Source organism: Thermothelomyces heterothallicus (genome assembly GCF_042370625.1).
Source record: "Thermothelomyces heterothallicus CBS 202.75 unplaced genomic scaffold P884_scaffold_31, whole genome shotgun sequence".
Taxonomy (NCBI): Eukaryota; Fungi; Ascomycota; class Sordariomycetes; order Sordariales; family Chaetomiaceae; genus Thermothelomyces; species Thermothelomyces heterothallicus.
In genome coordinates, this window is record NW_027192592.1 from 247,723 (window position 1) to 266,057 (window position 18,335).

At 57.7% G+C, this 18,335-nt stretch overlaps 4 protein-coding genes and 1 non-coding gene across 5 annotated transcripts; 2 read left to right on the forward strand and 3 right to left on the reverse strand.

Annotated features, from left to right (window-relative positions):
- Positions 1 to 771: 771 nt before the first annotated feature.
- P884DRAFT_t165 lies at positions 772 to 856 on the reverse strand. The gene has a single exon. It is a non-coding gene; the product is annotated as a tRNA-Ala (tRNA).
- Positions 857 to 1,231: 375 nt separating this feature from the next.
- P884DRAFT_84867 (RTA1 like protein-domain-containing protein) lies at positions 1,232 to 2,864 on the reverse strand. The gene is made up of 3 exons (XM_069446122.1): positions 2,591 to 2,864; positions 2,268 to 2,516; positions 1,232 to 2,062 (listed from the first exon to the last, which is right to left on the reverse strand). The coding sequence occupies exons 1-3, from the start codon at positions 2,766 to 2,768 to the stop codon at positions 1,434 to 1,436; spliced, it is 1,056 nt and encodes a 351-aa protein (XP_069294204.1). The 5' UTR covers positions 2,769 to 2,864; the 3' UTR covers positions 1,232 to 1,433.
- Positions 2,865 to 3,428: 564 nt separating this feature from the next.
- On the reverse strand, positions 3,429 to 9,515 carry P884DRAFT_332400 (uncharacterized protein). Its single transcript, XM_069445785.1, has 13 exons — positions 9,323 to 9,515; positions 8,922 to 9,237; positions 6,559 to 8,783; positions 5,130 to 5,161; positions 4,884 to 5,059; positions 4,786 to 4,817; positions 4,693 to 4,726; positions 4,343 to 4,586; positions 4,199 to 4,269; positions 4,087 to 4,127; positions 4,005 to 4,025; positions 3,909 to 3,952; positions 3,429 to 3,841 (listed from the first exon to the last, which is right to left on the reverse strand). The coding sequence occupies exons 2-13, from the start codon at positions 9,041 to 9,043 to the stop codon at positions 3,716 to 3,718; spliced, it is 3,168 nt and encodes a 1,055-aa protein (XP_069294205.1). The 5' UTR covers positions 9,044 to 9,237; positions 9,323 to 9,515; the 3' UTR covers positions 3,429 to 3,715.
- A 650-nt stretch (positions 9,516 to 10,165) lies between these two features.
- P884DRAFT_84971 (major facilitator superfamily domain-containing protein) lies at positions 10,166 to 11,459 on the forward strand. Its single transcript, XM_069446123.1, has 2 exons — positions 10,166 to 10,293; positions 10,366 to 11,459. The coding sequence occupies exon 2, from the start codon at positions 10,422 to 10,424 to the stop codon at positions 11,295 to 11,297; it is 876 nt and encodes a 291-aa protein (XP_069294206.1). The 5' UTR covers positions 10,166 to 10,293; positions 10,366 to 10,421; the 3' UTR covers positions 11,298 to 11,459.
- A 1,299-nt stretch (positions 11,460 to 12,758) lies between these two features.
- On the forward strand, positions 12,759 to 18,205 carry P884DRAFT_210285 (non-ribosomal peptide synthetase; the record flags this gene model as incomplete). Its single annotated transcript, XM_069438990.1, has 7 exons — positions 12,759 to 12,993; positions 13,081 to 13,529; positions 13,631 to 14,275; positions 14,350 to 14,983; positions 15,066 to 15,514; positions 15,603 to 17,045; positions 17,138 to 18,205. 7 exons carry the CDS (start codon positions 12,759 to 12,761, stop codon positions 18,203 to 18,205), a joined length of 4,923 nt encoding a protein of 1,640 aa, XP_069294207.1.
- Between the last annotated feature and the right edge of the window lie 130 nt (positions 18,206 to 18,335).

Genomic DNA, 18,335 nt, shown 5'->3' on the forward strand with positions numbered 1-18,335 from the left:
AAAAAAAAAAAAAAAACAGATGAGCTAGTTAGACCTTGCCCAGCCCGGGGAACTCACTCAGCCCCGCTCCTCATACGATCAGAAAGGCCAGCCCTAGAGGGTCCAGCTATCGGATATCCTGACATGTTTGGTCAAGCGCCACCTCCGTCGGGCCGACCCAGTAGGTTACATGGTTGGAGGTAGCTTGGCAGGCCTTGACCAGTTTGAACTACGGGAGGCAGCCGTTGCTATCTGTGAGCATGCGGCCACGCTGTGCGCGAAAGACATGCAGGAGGCCTGCTACTACAGTGTCTTGGCTGACCTCCCCTTCTCCCCGGTGCTCCGGACAGACACAGCGCGGGCTGAACCGAGTGGGGGGGGGGGGGGGGGCGAGTGCATCGTCGGTGTCGTCACTCCTCGCCGACAAGGGAGGGGGAGAATTGAGGTGCCGCGACACGCTTCGATGGCCGGGTTTTGGGACACATAGTCGAACAACAAGCACCTTTGTGAGGTAATTACTTTAGCAAGGTCCGCTGCCCTAGTGGTCAGCGTTGGATGGTGATGGTTTGTTAGGGAGATTCCCCAAGGCTCGTCAGCTCTTGATCCAGCAGTTTCGATCGTTCCGATGGTTTACCTCGACTCCGCACATACCATCACTTGGGAACGTACCATGAAGAGTTGGAGGCGAGGGGTGCAAGTGATGGTCTCGAGACGTGTGGGGGGGGCAAAAAGGGGATGTTTGATCGGGAAACAAAAAACACTACGAGAGCTTTGAAGCCTCCTGCATGCGAATGGACGAGCTGGGAATCGAACCCAGGACCTTTCGCAAACCGGATGGTATGCTAAGCGAACGCTCTGCCAACTGAGCCACACGCCCGATGGAACTGTCGATAGGTTGAAGGGAGTAAGCGCTCTTGAGTGGTGTTGTGAAGGGGCTGAACCCTAAAGGCGTCTGGGTGGGTCCATCAACCTTAATCGGTGGATCCTGTCTGTGTGGCGCCGCCTTCCGCAATGAGGCGACAGAGAGAGGGTTAGGGTAACCCCTTTTCATGAACCATACCACTAGTATAAGTACTCCGTAGACTTTTTGATCAGTCAGCTTGTATTGCCCTCTTCTCCGACGCTTTCGAATTTCATATGTAGACTCTATCAGATCTTGATCATTGCTCTAGAGTGATCAACCAAAGTTTTAGCCTCTTCAGCCTTTGATAGGAAAAAAACCAAAGATAAACAAACGGCCAAGGTTTCCCTTTCTAATTAATTACTATATCCCAACCGCATTCCCTTCCTAACCGTATTCCAAACCGTGTAATAAACTTCCCTACGTCGCTTTCTTGGACATCCCATCTTCTACTTTCCCCTCCCTTTGAGTACCCAACAGCCTTGCATCGACAAACCACCCGCCACTGACGTTCCACCCCCTGTCCCCCGTATGAGACGCCGAGTTGCTCAACTCAACCCCGGTTCACGTAGCGATTCTGAGAAGACGTGTAGCGAGGCCGGCCCGGCGACGGCACCTCGTACTCGTCGTACCCCTGCTTCGCGATGCCGCCGCCATCCGACCTGCCCGGCGTCGTCCTGGGCAACCCCGGCGGCGGCGGCGGCTGCGGGACGGAAGTGTACCGCGGATGATGCACCGGCAGCATCCCGAAGCCGTCGTCGGTCGTGTCGCCGCCGCGGCCGCTCCCGACGCTGGTCAGGAGCAGCAGCGCGGGCCCGCCGGCGTCCCGGCCGTGGCGGAGCACGCGGCTGGGGTGGCACCAGAGCAGGGCGGCGGCGGCGGCGAACATGAGGGCGCCGTCGAGGCCGAGCAGGTAGCCCTCGCTGGACATGAGGACGCTGTCGTAGCCCATGCCGAACTCGACCATGCGGAAGACGGACCGGACCATGATGAGGACGCTGCTGGCGTACAGGACGGCGACGAGCCGGCGCCAGGGCCCCGCCGCGGCCGAGAGGGAGGGCGGTGTCGGGTTCCGGGCGATGCGCACGTGGAAAATGACGGTCGTGGTCATGAAAAAGCCAAAGAAGATGATCTGGATTCCCAGCCCCGCCAGGATGATGTTCTCGCCGCGTTCCTGGTCCTCTTTGGTTTTTGCCTTGGCCAGGAAGCCGCCGCCTGGGTTAGAGTGGAAGAGATCGTGTTAGTCTGTACGCTCCTGTACGCTCTCTTTCTTGCCGGTCTGCCCAGTTCTTTCTCCCGCCAACAGACGTTCTCGATCCGGAGCTGGGAGTCGGATTCGGTAGGTAATAGTAAAAGAGCAAGAGTAATTAATGGCGGATTGGCTTACCGGCACCCTGCGCGAGGAACGAGAGAACGTCACCGGCGACGAAGATCTTGGTCATCCATCTCGTTCTGACCAGCGCGTATTCTTCGGCGCCCAGCAGGCGGATCAGGCGGGCGAGGATCATGTAGATGGACGCAGCGAGCAGCGCCGGGCCGAGGAGAATGAGAAGATTTTGGACGATGTAAGGGGTGAGCGTGAAGTCGGGGGCTTCCTGCGCGGCAGCGATGCGGCCAACGTATCCGACGGCCTCGACTGTTAATTATACGAGTGTATTAGCTCATCCTGGGTCTCTTAAAGCGGCAAAAGGTCAAGGTTCGGCGACGCACAGAGGCACCCAATGACAAACGGGATGAAGTACCACGTCTTTTTGCGCACCAGATACACGAGGTGGGCTATGGACGCTGCTCCGAAGAGGAAGACGAAGATGGCATTGGCGGCAAGGCTGGGATTGTAACGGTAGAGCGTGAAACCGCCCTCAAAAGCCTGGCCCTCATCCCCTGCCATGACGTCCTCGTGGGAGGCGCTGGATTGCGTGTCGGCGATGGATCTATGGGCAGTAACGCGAGGTGACCCCGTATTGGTCCAATGATGTCCCGGATCGGCCAGACGTCAGACTTGATGGCAAAGGAGGTTGCGTGAGAACAATGTGGCCTGTGTAGGGGAAAGTGAAGAACATCTGGAAGACTTTTTAAACTAATTAAGCCCATGTGGCTGGCCCCAGGAAGCCATCCTCGGGACGCGCGTCGAATCCATGCTGGAACCTAGAAAAGAAAGGGAGGAATAACCAACTACCATCATTCTCTGACCCAAGTTTGAGCGGCTATGAAGGCACTGCCTCCCAAAGACCTCCCCCTCTGCCAGAAGGCTTACAGGGGATGTGCTCCGAGCGGATACAGCCGAATACGCGTATAGATCCCGCAGCGAATCAGCGCTGGTCTGCCAGGCCAAGGCCCGCCCTTTCAAACTCTGTTCGGACGATGCGCTAGTATGCCACAACCCTGGCTCGAACTCCGCGAGTTGGGCGCGCAGCTCGGAGTAGAGGCTCCAGTCGTGCCTGGCGTCTCGCTGCTAGCAAGTTTGATAATTGTGAAACTGCAAAAGCGACGCCGCAATTGCTGCTTCCAGCAATTGCACCTAAGTAGGTATTCTGACAATAATAGTGTCCAGAGAGATACGCGTAACACAACACGAGAGAACTTCTACCTCCATGTACATTATAGTACCGGGCACTCACGTCAAGGATCCCCTAGGCCAGTGGGGTTAATCTCGTGCATGCAAGGTAGAGACGCTGCCTTGATTGATTTTTTTCCCTTCTATTCAGTGAGCAAACCAGGCTAAAAAAAATATCCAACTTTCCATCAACAAAAGAGAGAGAGAGAGCCTTTTGGTTTTTTTTAAAAAAATTATTTTGGCGAAACTTTCCAAAAAAAAGGAAGAACGGCCGCGGATGCTCAATGAGCCACCCTCGCCAGCGCATCTTCCAGACTCTCTCCTGTCATGAGCTTGAAGACCTCGGTATACCTCCCCTTTGTCTTCTCGACGACCTCGGGAGGCATTTCTACATCGGGCTTACCCTTCTGCTTGTTGTTAGCATTCAACAAACGACAGACACCACCAAACATGCGGCATCGGGGGAAAGCGTACCAAGCCGTTGTCTGTCAACCAGTTTCGCAGGACCTGCTTGTCGACTGCTGCATGTTAGCGTACTGACATCTGGACTGAACCGAGACAGCAACCTACAAGAATCCTGCTCGCGGCCCACTGCATTCTGTTAGCCCACTGTTCAGAAGTTCCGGTCTTTGACGGTGGGTGAGGCACAAACCTTGGTAGTCTGCTTTGCTCCAGAATCGGGAGGAGTCAGGACTGGGTATTGCTGTCAGCTGATACGATTCGAGACACCCCGGATTGACATGAACTAGCTCAGGGAAACGTACGTGAGGACCTCATCGACGAGGTAGATCTCGTCGGTCTCCTCGTCGAGCCCGAACTCGAACTTGGTATCGGCCTGGCAGGTTCCCTCGTCAGTCCCGTCCCGGAAAGACGGCTCCTAATGCAGGCAGAAAAGGCACGGAACGTACGATAATGATACCGCGCTCCTCTGCATAGGCGGCTCCGGCCTTGTAGCAAGCCAAGGCTAACTCCTCGATCCGCGAGGCATACTTCTCGCCGACGATGCCTCTAGCCTCTTCCGGCGAGATGTTGATGTCCTTGTCTCCCAGCTCCGCTTTCGTCGAGGGTGTGTAGATCGGCTGGGGAAGGCGCTCGCAGCGCTTGAGCCCGGCAGGTTGCGGTAGGCCGTGGATGGTCTGGGTCTTCTCGTACCTGGATGGCAGTTGAGTAATCACAAGACTGATTGGCAGGCAAAGAGTGAAAGAAAGAAAGAAAGAAAGAAAAGGGAAGGAAGAGAAAGTGGCAGAGGCGGACTCACTCAGCCCAAGCGCTGCCCGTGACATATCCGCGCACTACGGAGTGGAGTGTCAGTCGCAGGCTCTGCATCGCTTTCAGGGGAGCTGTATCCTACCGATCGCCTCAATAGGGAAGATCTTGAGCCGACTATAACATCCAGATGTTAGTGTACCATGGTTTTCGCATGGAGGGGACGTCGAGCCAACACCGTACCGGACAGTCATCGACCGCCCGCGCAGCATCTGCTGCTCGTCGGCGGTCAGGCCGCACGACGCGGGCGGGCCGAGATGGAGAAAATGATGCTTCAAACCCGGCACGCGGGACGAGAGCACCTCAAACCATTTGGCCGACAGCAGAGTCAAGATGGCGCCCTTTGTGGGAATGCCATTCTACAGCGAGACCGAGTTCCAGTGAGCATCTCTTCCGTGAGACGGAAATGTGTCCGAAGCTTCGAGTTACCTTGAGGATGACGTCATATGCGCTGATGCGGTCTGGAGACAAGCGTCAGCGTATGAAAAAAAAAAAGAAGAAGGCAAGAGGGAATTGGCTGCAGCAGCAGGAGGAGGAAAGGAAGAAGGAGGAAGAGGGAACGGTACCCGAGGTGACGAAAAGAAGGGTGGGATTCTCTCCCGTGTCAGGAAGAGGAAAAAGATCCCTGTCAAGAAAGGGATCGGATGTAAGCATCTCTTTCTGTGAATGGGCAGGCAGCGGAAACATCAGATACATACCTAACTTTGCCCTGGGAAATCCGGGGCAGTGACGCGAGTGGAATGTTGGTGAGCGCAGCGGAGGCCATTTTGGTCAGCGGTGTATTCCTTGCCGAGACTCAGCAACAGCGAGGGCGATTTCGCAATCTCTGTGGACGACCAGCAGTAAATACACTTCAGGCTCCTGTTTGCTGGGCGGATGACTCTTCGTGCGAGAAAACTCGGAGGGGCCACACGCGATAATTATCGGTGCGCGGGGCAGTCGGTTTTAAGTGGGGGTCTCCGCAGCATGATGTTCGACTAAGTGTACTACGTAGTACGGGCTACATACAGTACTGTACTGTACATGTACATAATTACCTACACAGCTTAGGGACTTAAGGTAAGTAAGGTACGTACGGAAAACTAGCGAGTTCAGTTCCACCTTCGCAGGTTGAGTACGACCAAAGCCCAACGTTCGCGGCTTCCTGTCCGGACCCTTGCAAATATTTTCAAGCAAGGAACTAAACATCGGGAACCGAGTGAGTGTTCTACACTCATCATAATCAGAGCTGTTGCTCTTCTAATTAATGAAAAGATCCATTTCACTCATCTTCTCATCCTCGGTACTGGGCTCTCCCCTGACCGGAGGGGCGCGGCTTCCCAACTTTTATAATTACGCTTGATATAGTAGTGGAGCGTCTGGTAGTCCCTACGACTTCAAAATTAGCCGTGGAAATGTGCGCGCAAATTGATAAAACGCGTAGGGTGACTACGTTTGAACCATGTTTGCCCTAATAGGTTTCGCCTGTGCAACTTGTCCAGGAGCGCCGCTGAGGTTAATTAAGCCACAGGTGTAGAAGCATGTACCCGGGAAGCTAATACATTTGCAACGGTGCATCCCTCACAGCCATGATGTTTAGGAGCATTTCAACTTCCTCCGGATTAATTACATATTCCAAGACCTTCTTTCATGATCGATTTGACCCCCGAGCTGTACGGATAGAATAGCGGAGATGTTCTCGGCGAGGTCGCAAGACTGGCAAACCAATGCATTCATCTAAACGAAACTGCTCCCAGCGCAAGCGCGCCCTGCGAGTCTTCTTGGAGCCAAATGGCAGTCGGCATGAGACACTCAAGCAGTTGAGGCCGGCGCACTTCCGTGTGGTGGCGAGGTCATCAACACGAGGAGTCAATGCTACTGAAGAGCTCGTCCCAGTTGTCAGCCGAGCCAAGCATGCCCGGGATGTCGGACCACAAGGCATCGAGTCCAAAATCCACGATGCCGGGGTTGCCGCCGGCATCGGCATATGCTCCTGCTCGCCCTCCTCCTCCCACGTGTGCCTGCGTCTGTGCGTTCCCACCGGCAGGAACAACACCTGGATGATGACCTCGGACGGATGTGAAGTTGGCGGAGGTAGAGGCAGGAGCAGAATCTGCGCAAGAGACATGTGGGTAATGCACGGGCCGGTCATCCAGCCCATCAGTGGCGGTGGCGTTCTTGTCGCGGGAGGGGCGAAGAGAGTTAGTCAGGGCCTGCACTAGCCGCGCAGCAACGGGTGACTCCCGGCCGGCAGCCTCAAGAACGCGGCAGGCGCGACTGAGATCTTCTTTGATGACCAACTCGTTGGTGGCGGCCTTATCGGAGGTGGTTTCGGTGGTCTTGGGAGCGTGGAGGGCGCAGGCAAGCACGGTGCACGCCGCAAAGAGGTGGCTGATGAAGATGGCGAAACGGTGGGCCAGGGGCCGTCCGTGCGACGACGGTGAGGACGGGAAGCCGGCGCCGGCGCCGGCGGCCTGATCAGATTTGGCCTGGGTTAGCGAGGCCTCGAAGAGCGCGACGACAATCTCAACCACGGCTCGAGCGGAGTCCAGGCACGTGATGCGACACTGCTGGTATTGTTCCCGCTGGCGCCCGTCGTGAGTGGGCGCGTTGTGAGCCGGCCAGGACTGGTACCCGTTGAGCAAGAAGGGGCGGTGCAGGCGGGCGCGGCGCGAGTGAAAAGCGATGTTGATGATGGCCCGCTGGAGGGGAAAATGACACGGCGCGCCGGGCGGGACGGGGGCGTCCAGGCGCATGAAGGGAGGGAAGTCGTCGAGGGCGCTCCGGAACAGGCTGTCCAGCTCGAGCGCGCGGGTGCAGCTCAGCACGTCCTCGTCGGGATGGCTAGGCTCGCGTGCGTCAATTATGGAACGGCAGATCTCGGCCAGGCGGATTCGCTGCAGGAAGCACGACATCTGGGTGGGCACGTTGAGAGGAAACGTTACGGTGTCAGCATCGCGTCGCGCGGCCAGGGCCGACAGATCGTTGTCATTTAAATTGCGCGGAAGCCGTGTGCGCATGTGCCGCGGGTGGATGGTGTAGCTGCCGTCAAACGGCCCGCCCATGACGCCGCTCATCCAGTCCGTCGCTGTGATGTGCCACCATAGCCGCCGCTTGATCTCTCGTCGAGTGACCCTGTCAATACTTGGCTCCTCGGCAGCGGCTCGGCCGCTCTCGACGACGTGCAAGCCGGCCTCGCGCGCCGCCGCCACGGAGCAGCTGTGCAAGAAACGGAAGCGCGCCGAGTAGCCTTCCCGGTTGTAAACGAGGTAGGCAAGAATGGCACGAGCTTGCACCTCCTCGAGAGAAGTGGATCCCATCGCGGCCGTCTCGCGTGCCTCCTCGAGAATCTGCTGGGCTGCACGGCCCCACGCCAAGGACGACAGGGTCGCTTCTTCAGCAGAAGTGAAGCTGCATCCTGACGAGCCCAACATCCCCTCGTCGAGCAGGGCGGCGCTCGTGGCGGCAATGCTCAGGATGAGGGCAGCATGCCAGGGGTTCAGCTTGGTGACAGCCGAATCGGTCGAAGATGCATGGCGTATCCCGGCGAGGCAGGAGTAGAAAGAGTCCATGAGGCTGCGGACGGATGGCTCATGGATGACGACAAGAAGGTGGCATGGGTTGTTTACAAACATGTGCAATAACGAGTGGGCCACGTCGTGTGTCATGAGGGTGCCATCGGCGATAACTCGAGCTAGGGTGCCCCCAGTGCGCGGGCCCGAACCACACACGCCTTGCGTATAGGCTGAGTCGAGAAAGTCGGCCGTTACCTGGCCTGCGGTATCGATGCGAGCGGGCGTTGAGACTAAGGGTGCCGCTCCCGTTGGCGCCCTCGCTGGCACCCCTGGAACTGCCAGGGAGTTACTGGGCGGATGGGGTCCTCCATGCTGATGCTGCTGACTTGGTTGTTGTTGTTGTTGTTGTTGAATCTGCGTCGAACCCGGGCCCGTGACAGTAACGGTGATGGTGACCGGAGGGCCCGAGTCCCCGGACCCGGACCCGGACCCGGGACCGGGGGCGACCACAGTCTGGATCAAGATGGGCAGTTCTGGCCGACCGTGACTCTGACCCGCCTCGATAACGTGCAGTCGGCCGGGCTGGATCCTGCTGGCCCAGGCAAGGTTTCCCACCCCGGCCCCTCCGTCGCCCCCGCCAACGCACTGCAACCCCCGGGAAACACAACTGCTGCAGGGATGTCCAGAGCATTTGAGCTTTTTACTCCGGCAAAAGTCGCACGAATACGCTGGTTGCCGCCGTCGCTTCGGCGGGCGGTCTGGCTCCGTTTTGAGCGAGGGAGGCTGCAGTTGTGGCTCTTGAGACTCAACAGCCGTTGCATCGGTATCGGCAGTGGCCCGCCGCTTCATCGTGACCACAAGAGGAAGTCCATCGGGCCATGCCAGACAGAAGAATTGAACGGCGTATCCCAAAGGATGTATGAGCACGGAGGATCCCGGGTCTGAATAACCCCGGGGATGCAAGATGGCGAGATTTGTTTGACAAGCTTTGTTGCAAAATGGAGTGAGCACGCACTTGGACCCTTCGCAGCTGAAAACGAGTTCTGGCGCCGCCAGGTGTCAGATCTTCAATGACGGATAGCCTTGCACCTGCTACAACCGAAACATGCATGACGTTCACGGACGTACTTGCCCTCGCAGTCCGGGAAGTCAGTAGGTGGCTTCCGGGTCTGTGCGTACGCGAGCCCAGCCCCAAACCCCTAACGTTATCCAGAGTCCCACACGAAAGGATCAGGCACCCCTTAATCCGGAAGTGTGGGGAGAGATGGATGGAATCTTCGGTCTTCGTATCTCTGCTACGGTCGTTGATGGCGATGGCGATAGTGGAAGAAGGAAGTCGACCAGGGCTGGTCTGCAGGAAGATGTGCGTGGCTGCAACCCTGGTAGGTCCGGGAGCCCGAGTGGGCCCGGTCTAATTACCACAGGAAGCGTTCCAGGGGCCGCGGATAGTCCTCGGAGGAAGGCAGGAGACAGATGCACGGATCCGTACTTGCCTTTTTAAGAAGACAACTTAGACGTCGGCCGCCCACCAAGAGAAACCATTACTTTCAAAGCACCTCTCGCCTTTTGCTCTTGGCTGCTTCCAATAAGGACCCTGGTCTTGCCCGCACCGCCATGGCGTCTGCATCTTGCCAGATTGGGCGGCCGCCTGACTGCAACCGGTGAGCTGAGCTGAATCGTTGTTGCTTCCTTGCTCCCCCTCCCCTCCCCAACACCTTCCCTCTCCCCTGCCTTCCTTCGTGCTGCGGATTACTCCGTACCTACCTCTTTCTCATCCTTTTTTTGTAGCGAAGTTGCCTTTGCATTTGCAGTGAAGCACGGATCACGAATCGAGAGTCTTGAACCCGTTGACTGACTCGTAGGTCTACTTGCCGTCCAACTGAAGACTCGGCTCTTGGCTGGCCGTCCTGGGAGCCTCCGCGTCCCTGTTTTGCACCGTCGGTTACCTCAACGCCTTTGGTGTCTTCCAGACATACTATGGTACCTTTTTGCACGGTCGTTCCTCCTCCGACATCTCGTGGATCGGCTCCATTTCCATCTTCCTGCTCTATGCAGGCTCCTCAGTCACGGGCATCCTCGTCGACAAGGTCCGCCCCACTGTACGTACTGCTCCTGTCGCCTTGGCTCCGTGTTGACTCAAACCTGTCTCTCGTTTTGTTCCGTGCTAAAAGGCTTGATTTAGGTACTCGTGGTTGGGGGCAGCATCGGCCTGGTCTTTGCCCTGTTCATGACGTCGCTTTGCAAGCAGTACTATCAGCTCTTCTTGGCGCAGGGACTGCTCATTGGCACATCAATGTCCTTCCTCTTCGTCCCCGCAGTTGCCGTCGTGTCTCGACGCTTGCCACACCGCCGCGGCTTGGCTCTGGGTATTGTTGTTGGCGGATCCGCCCTCGGTGGCGTCATCTGGCCCATCATGCTGAACCAGCTGCTCAACCACAACGGCGTAAGCTTCGGGTGGAGCATGCGTTTCGTTGCCTTTACCATGATTCCTCTTCTCGCGGTCACATGCTTGACCGTCGTCGACGCGCCCAACGATAGGCTCGCCGTGAGGAGATCCCAAGACGAGACCAAGAATGCCGTTGTGGAAAATAGACCTCGCAATGAGGAAGCGGGACCCAAAACTGCCGGAGTGAGCATTGCCACCGGCACTGACGGTGATGCCGAGGTTCAGGCCGTGGCTGTCAAGCCAGAGGCGCCGGCGAGATCAAGCAAAACGGACCTCTCCATTCTCAAGAGCCACACCTACATTCTGCTCAGCATTGGCCTGTTTTTCACGTATCTGGGCCTCTTCACCCCGCTGTTTTACATCTCCCGCTATGCCATATCGCAGGGTGTTTCCGAGTCGACATCGTTCTACCTACTCGCTGCGCTCAATGCGTGTTCTTTCTTTGGCCGTGTCATCCCCGGGTATCTGGCGGACTACTATGGCCATTACAACATCCAGGTCATCTGCATCCTACTGGCCGCCATTATCGGATTCTGTTTGACCGCCACTACTAACCCGGCAGGTCTGATTGTTTGGACTTTGGCATATGGCTTCGCCTCCGGCGTAAGTCGCTCTTCAACTGACCTTCACAAAATAATAACCAGCACAACAAACTGAGCCTTCTGACATGTTTTTTTTTCAGACGGTCATTGCTCTCCAGAATGCTTGCGCGGGCAAGATTGCGCCACAGCAAAGCCAGGGCGCCGCTGTGGGATTCGTAACAGCCATCACTTCCATTCCGTAATTACGCTCCCGCTCCTATCCATGGCGAACAGGATGTTCACTGACACTTTATTACCGTGCGCTTGTGGGACCTCCGATCAGCGGCCAGATCGTCGATCGTTTCGGCTATCTCGCTCTGTCCTCTTGGACTGGCTCCACTCTCCTTGTTGGGGCTCTGATAGTCGCTCTAGCGAGGCTTAAGGCCAACAGGATACTGCTCTACGCGTTTTGACACTCGCACGTAAGAAAAAAAAGAAAAGAGGAAAGGGGCGTCAAGCCAAAAAAGGCAAGAGAGGAGAGGATTCGGGATATGACTATGCCACGTCTATAGCTAAGTTTAATTATAATGACCAATTTTGAAGTGTAATTATTAGTCATATTACGAATCCACTCGCGAGTTTTACAAGGCTCATACAATACCCGTCTCCGCATCAGCTTTGCCAGGTTATGATACTGGCAGTGACGAGAAATTTAGCGAAGTAACGCCATGCTTATGCATTATCATAATCTAATAGTAACTACTGTGAGCGCTGGCGGATACATAGGGCCGGGAGGCGAAAACGGGTACGAGAGGGTTAGGGATATATGCGGTAGAAGTCTCGTGATAACGGTCTAGTGATTCCTCCCAACGGTCAGAAACCCCAATATCCCTACACTATTTATCTCTTCGTCTTCAGGGAAGGGCCAGGGCCAAGCATGGCGGTTGCGCTTTATTACCTTGTTAGATCCGCCACGTGGGCCAATGCGGTGTCATGGAGCCTAATAATGTGTCGAGAATTACAGTAGGTTCGACAAATAGTTTTCTAGTCCGAGCAAGATCGGCGGCAATAACTTGGACTCCACAAATAAAGCAATAAGGATTACTCGATCGTGACTTGTTTGCGAGACACGGGCTTGTGGTAGTGTAATTAGTAAGCGCAATGGTCATGGCTGGACGCAGGGCAAGATTTTTAAATCCGGTGTCTACTGTGTATTAGTCGTTTACTATTAATGAGCAGTTTTTTTTTTTTTTTTTGTGTGTGTGTGTGTGTGTCAGGAGGAACTGGTCTCTCTACCATTCCTTGTTTTATGTTGACAGAATGGAACCATCGACACATGTCTCAGAAACAGAGCGGTGAGGTAGGTGTCTCAGGAGGAGGGAGGGCTATGAGATTGGCATGATTTGGTGGTGTGGTACTATCACCATGCTTTTTCTTGTTCTGATGAGAAAGGGAAGTGGAAAGGAAGATGTAAACAGCGGGATATGTCCCATCGGCTGGCTCAACATGCAATTTGGACAACTGAACCAACACCATCTCGAAAACGCGGTATGGAAGGTGAATGCTCACGTTGGCGACCACGTCTATTCCAACCACTATGCCCGCCCCTACTCCCATGCCTTTCATCTCTGGGCCGGCTCCCGAGCCTGGGACGCCCATGGCAGCTAAGCTCACTCCTCCAACCGGCGATCTCGAGGCCGTAATCCCCCTGTCCAAGGCCCAGCTGGTCCTCTGGCTCGACTACCTGCGTCGGCCCATGGCCACCCACTACCTCCTCACCGCTAAGGTAGACCTCGGCCACCATGCGGTGTCGCTGGAAGACATTGTTCGCGGTAAGTGCCCTCGTGTTCCGTGCCTGGAGCACTCGCCCCACGGGTAGGAGCTGACGAATTAACTGCCGCGCATGGAACTGGTCTCAGCCATCCATTTTCTCACCCGCCGCCACGCCATGCTGCGGAGCACCTTTCACGTCGAGGACTCGGGTGCGGGCGCAGATGATTTCGAGAAGGCCTACATGGCCGTTCACACCGCGGAGACGGCGTTTCCCGACATCGAACTGATTGACCCTAGCCAGACCTCCGGTTCCAACCTGACCTGGCGGCGGGGCTTCGATCTTTCGACGCAGTTTCCCATCCGCTGGGTCATCTGTACGGATACTTCTCCGCGCGGTCAGGGTCTGCCGGGCCCGACCTGCGCGCTGTACGTGGTGGGCCACCATATCGCCGTGGATGGCCGAGCCATGAACCTTCTGTTCACGGAGGTGCTGGTAAGCCTCGGCCTTCGAGATGAGGAACGGGAGCAGGCAGGTCCAACGACCCAAAATCAGTTGTCTTTGTCTTTCTCGTACGGCGATTACATTCATCAACAGGTGCGTTGGAGAGACGTACGGTTCCTCCTTGCGAGGAAGTTTTTGATTCTTTCTTAGGCCCGAGGTGCATGGTTCCTGACCACGAAGAACATGAACGACAGAATGCCTATCTACGGAGCCCTCCCGGTCAGGCCGCTCGCGAGTTCTGGCTGTCCCAGGTCCGCCACACGACGCCGTTTGAGTGGAACATGGCGGCGGGGACGGCGGCCGAGGTGGGCGGACGCGAGATCCCGAACCGCACCATCGACACATGGGCCTTCTGGTCCAACGAGGAGATCAGGAAGTGGAGTCAGCCGTACAAGACGTCTTGGTTCCGCATAGTCGCGTCGATTGTCGGCCTTGTGACGGCGGGCGCCTCGATGCCCACGCCTCACCACGACCACGCCCTGATGGTTGCATTCGCGAGCCGCCCGCCGGCCTTTGCATCGTGCGTCTCGCACATGGCCAACACGATGCCCGTCAGGTTCCCGCTGTCGGCCTTGTTGCGCGACGGCGGCAAGGCCACCTTCGCAGACGCCGTCAAGGCCTTTGGCAAGAACCTCTCGCAGGCCAAGAGGCACGAGATGTACCCTTTCATGACACTCATGGAGGGGGCGTCCAAGGTCATGGACGACAGCTTGCTCCGCTTCAAGGTGGCTTTGTCTTTCACCCCCACGCCAGCCGACGGCTACGCCCTGTACCCGGTCGAAGGAGTCTGGGACCTTTTTTTCTGTTTTCTTGGGCAGGACGACGGGGTGTCGCTCGGAGTAAGTTGCAACACACACATGTGGGATAACGTGCTTTTCGTTCCGAGATCTTGAGAAGTAACCCAACATGTTAGGTCATTGCAGACCCCCGAGTGTTTGACCAGAAGGCCGTCTCCCGGCTCAAGACCATGTTCGTCGAGACGGCGGCCCTGTCACAGACGAACCCCGAGTTCCTCCTGAGCAGCCTCAGCTTCCTGCAGAATCGCGATCTGGGGCACATCATTGCGGGGCCGCGCATCGACGACGTGGACGCCATCAGCAACTGCCGCGTGCACCAATGGATCCGCGCGCGCGCCGCGGCGCAGCCTGACGCCGTCGCCCTGTTCTCGGCAGAGAGGCAGGCGAGCATGACGTATGCAGAGGTGGTCGGAAAGAGCGCGCAGATTGCCAGGCTCCTCGTTCGATCCGGCACAGCGCCCGGCGACAAGGTGGTGCTGCACATCGACCGCTCGTTCGAGACGGTCCTGTGGATCCTCGGCACTCTCGAGGCCGGCGCCTGCTTCGTGGTCATCGACAAGGCGTGGCCGGCAAGGCACAAGTCAGCCATCTGGGGAGTTCTGAACCCGAAGGTAATCGTGACGGACACCAACGAGGTCCCCAATCCGCATGGTGCCGTCGTCATCAACACCCTGGAGCACAGGGACGAGATCGCGTCAATGCCAAAAGAGCCGGTCGGGATCCAGACGGCCAATGACTCTTTGGCATCTGGTGAGCTACACCTTAGAAAAAATCATTCAGAGGACAAGAAGACGCGAGCCGTCAGCTGACTGTCTGCTTGAATACTAATTAGTCATCTTCACGTCGGGATCGACGGGACAGCCCAAGGGCGTCATGATCGACCAGGCCAACATCAGCCACTACGTCAGCGCGACCCGAAGCGTCTACAAGATCGGCCCGTTCTCGCGCGTCCTGCAGTTTGCCTCGTTTGCCTTCGACGCGTCCTTGCTTGAGTGGGCCGTGACTCTTGCGTACGGCGGCACGCTGTGTTTCGCCGAACACCCGCAGGTCCTGGTGGGCGAGTACCTGAGCGAGGTGATACGCCGCAACCGCGTCAACTTTTTCCATACCACTCCGTCTGTACTGTCCACGCTTAAAGATGCCGTCGAAGACGATAGGGATAACTACCCGAGCCTCAGAATCGTCTCTGTCGGCGGGGAAGCCTCGCCGGCTGGTTTGTTGAACCAGTGGAGGCGGAAGTTCGAGGTGCTACACGCCTACGGGCCGACCGAGACCACGTACGTATAGGATGAGAAATCGAAAACGAGGTGGGCGTCGGGGTTAAGTACGCTAATAGTTCGAGGGCAACAGGGTTATCGTCACCGTCCAGGTCCTTCCTCAAAATTCCAACCCCGACGGCGAGGAGCAGAGCCCGACGCCGGGGTCGTCGGTCATCGGTACGGCGCTTCCTAACATGCGCATCGTCATCTGCGCGCCAGACAGCTTGGAGCCGCTTCCGGCGGGCAAAATGGGCGAGATCTGCATCGTGGGGCCGCAGACTGCTCGCGGCTACATCAGACAGGAGCAGCTAACGCGGTCCAAGTTTCACACGCTCGGCGTGGAGGGCGGCCGTCAGTTGCGTCTCTACCGCACGGGTGACCGCGGCTTTCTCTCACTCGAGAACGGCGTCCTCTCCATCAGCGGTCGAATGGACACCGTCCGCGAGATCAAGGTGCGCGGCTATCGCGTGAACTTGCCCGAGGTCGAGCGCAGTGTCTTGGAAGCAAGCGACCTCATTTCCCTCGCATCAGTGCAAGAGGTTGAGGGCTCCCTGGTAGCCCTTGTAGTCCTTTCTACAACAATGGCTGGCTGCGGCGGCGCTGCCAGAGGCGTCGACACTGCTACGTGGGACAAGCATGAGGCTGAGCTGCGCGCAAAGCTCGCCGCTAACATGCCCAGCTACGCTGTTCCATCGCGCTTCGTCGTCGTAGACATGCTGCCGCTGAGCCCGAATGGCAAGATCGACCATGTCCAAGCGGGCAAGCTGGTCCAGAAGCTGGCGAGCGGTGCAGGGGTGGAAGCAGCCAAACCCGAGAATACGGCTGCCGCCGCAGTACTCAGCAGGCCTGAGACTTGTCCCATCCCCACAGCAAAAGACGGCGAGATGGCGGAGCAGACGGTCGAAATCAGCCGGGCCAACCTCTCGGCACAGGTATCTGAGCTCTGGCGTCAGATTCTCCGCCTGTCGGGGCCGCTTGGCGAAGACGTATCCTTCTTCGACGCGGGCGGCCATAGCATGCTCCTCGAGCGGTTGCACAAGGCCATGACGGCACGATTCCCCAAGGCCGGCCTCCGGCTGCTGGACCTGTTCTCGGCGGCGACTATCCGCCAGCAGGTCGACGAGCTGCTTGCGCGCCTGTCTGTTAAGCGGCCCCTCCTGGAGGAGTCTGCTTGGTCCCAGCAGGGCTTGGCGTCCTCTTCAGTGTCAACGAGCCCGGTCCGAAGTAACGCCTCGTGCACGTCGTCACCTTTGACGGCCCCTTCCTCAGCGGCACCGAGCCCTGCAGGCAACAATTTGGATGGTCTGTTTGCGATCACGGGCTTGGCATGTCGCTACCCCGGCGCCAACAATCCCGACCAGCTCTGGAATCTCTTCATGGAGCGGCGGGACGCCATTACCACGATTGAGAAGCCGGCGAGCAGGGGGTTGTCATGTGAGCTAACGGGGGATGGCACGTTTGTCCCGCGGTACGGGTTGATTGACGGCTTGGACGAGGTCGATGGTGCGAAGTGGTCTAAGACAGAGGAAGACGTCAGGGTTCTGGATCCCCAAGTAGGTGCAATGCAATCTGTCACGTCAATCCAGTATCCCGGCCTTAATGCGGTGGTGCTTTGACGAAGTAAGGAGAACTGACGCGGGAACAGAATCTCGTTTTTCTGGACGTCGCCTCTGAAGCGCTTGCCGACGCCGGCATCTCTCTCGCCAGAGGCAGCAGCACAAACAACATTGGCGTTTTCGTGGGTGCCGTGCCAAATAGGCGGCTCCCCCCCAAGACGGGCGTGTGCCCCAATCACACCTTTGAGGAACACTACCGCGGCCTGCTGGACCCGCCCGTCGGAACCCTGGCCGCCTACAAGCTCAACCTGACCGGCCCCAACGTGACGGTCAACGCTGCGTGCGCCTCGTCCATGACGGCGTTGCACCTCGCCCTCAACTCTCTGGCGCAAGGCGAGTGCTCACACGCCCTCGTTGGTGGAGTCAGCATCAGGTACCAGGGCGAGGGCGGCTACCCGGCCGTACCCGGGCGCGACTTCTCGCCCACGGGTTCGTGCCTCCCTCTCGATGCTCGCGCCGACGGCGGCTTGCCGGCAGACGGCGCGGCGGCCATCCTGGTGCGCCCGTTGCGCGATGCCATCAGTGCGGGAGACAGCGTGTACGCCGTCATCGAGGCGCACGCCATCGGCAGCGACGGGTCCGTGGCCAAGGCCGGGCTGGGGGTCCCGTCGGCCCCGGGACTGGCGCGCACCGTGGCTGCGGCGGTAGGTCGCGCGCCGCGCGTGCCTGCGTACATCGAGATGCACGCGTCAGGCACGTCGTGGGGCGACGCAATCGAAGTTGACGCCCTCCGGATCGCTCTTGGGGAGAAGTTGAAGGGAGCCGCGGGGGGGGAGGCAGCGGCAGGGAACCGAGCTCCCGCACCGCTCATGGTTGGGTCGAGCAAGGGCAACTGCGGCAACACCGAGGCAGCGTCCGGTCTGCTCAGCTTGATGAAGGCGGCTCTGTCTCTCAGGAAAGGAGTGGTCCCGCCGCTTCGGGAACTGAAGGAGGCGAACCCAAAGTGTGGATTCGACGCCACTATGCAGCCTCTGCGCGAGCCATTGCTGCTGCAACCCTCAGACCGCGTCGGCGTCAACAGCCTGGGGTATGGCGGGAGCAACGCGCACTTTGTTCTGGCAGCCCCCGAGTTGTACGGTGCCGTCGGGAAGGGTTAAGATCGCATCTGAGAGCGAAAGTGTCATGTGGTGGTTGTGTACGAGTACGATATTATGCGCGCTAAGTGGAAGGTTAAAGATTCTTCGAGACTTTGAAGAACCGGTTCGGCCAGTGTTGTAGAAATCATAA

What these genes read in the sequence shown, in the direction of transcription:
- P884DRAFT_84867 (XM_069446122.1), bottom strand. Translation starts at nt 2,768, where the DNA reads ATGGCAGGGGATGAGGGCCAGGCTTTTGAGGGCGGTTTCACGCTCTAC. An exon ending in GTTTGTCATTGGGTGCCTCT is followed by an intron (nt 2,517 to 2,590) that starts GTGCGTCGCCGA and finishes TATAATTAACAG; the next exon opens with TCGAGGCCGTCGGATACGTT. An exon ending in GTTCCTCGCGCAGGGTGCCG is followed by an intron (nt 2,063 to 2,267) that starts GTAAGCCAATCC and finishes CAAAAACCAAAG; the next exon opens with AGGACCAGGAACGCGGCGAG.
- P884DRAFT_332400 (XM_069445785.1), bottom strand. Translation starts at nt 9,043, where the DNA reads ATGAAGCGGCGGGCCACTGCCGATACCGATGCAACGGCTGTTGAGTCT. An exon ending in AAGCGACGGCGGCAACCAGC is followed by an intron (nt 8,784 to 8,921) that starts GTATTCGTGCGA and finishes CTGGGCCAGCAG; the next exon opens with GATCCAGCCCGGCCGACTGC. An exon ending in CATATGACGTCATCCTCAAG is followed by an intron (nt 5,060 to 5,129) that starts GTAACTCGAAGC and finishes GTCTCGCTGTAG; the next exon opens with AATGGCATTCCCACAAAGGG.
- P884DRAFT_84971 (XM_069446123.1), top strand. Translation starts at nt 10,422, where the DNA reads ATGACGTCGCTTTGCAAGCAGTACTATCAGCTCTTCTTGGCGCAGGGA.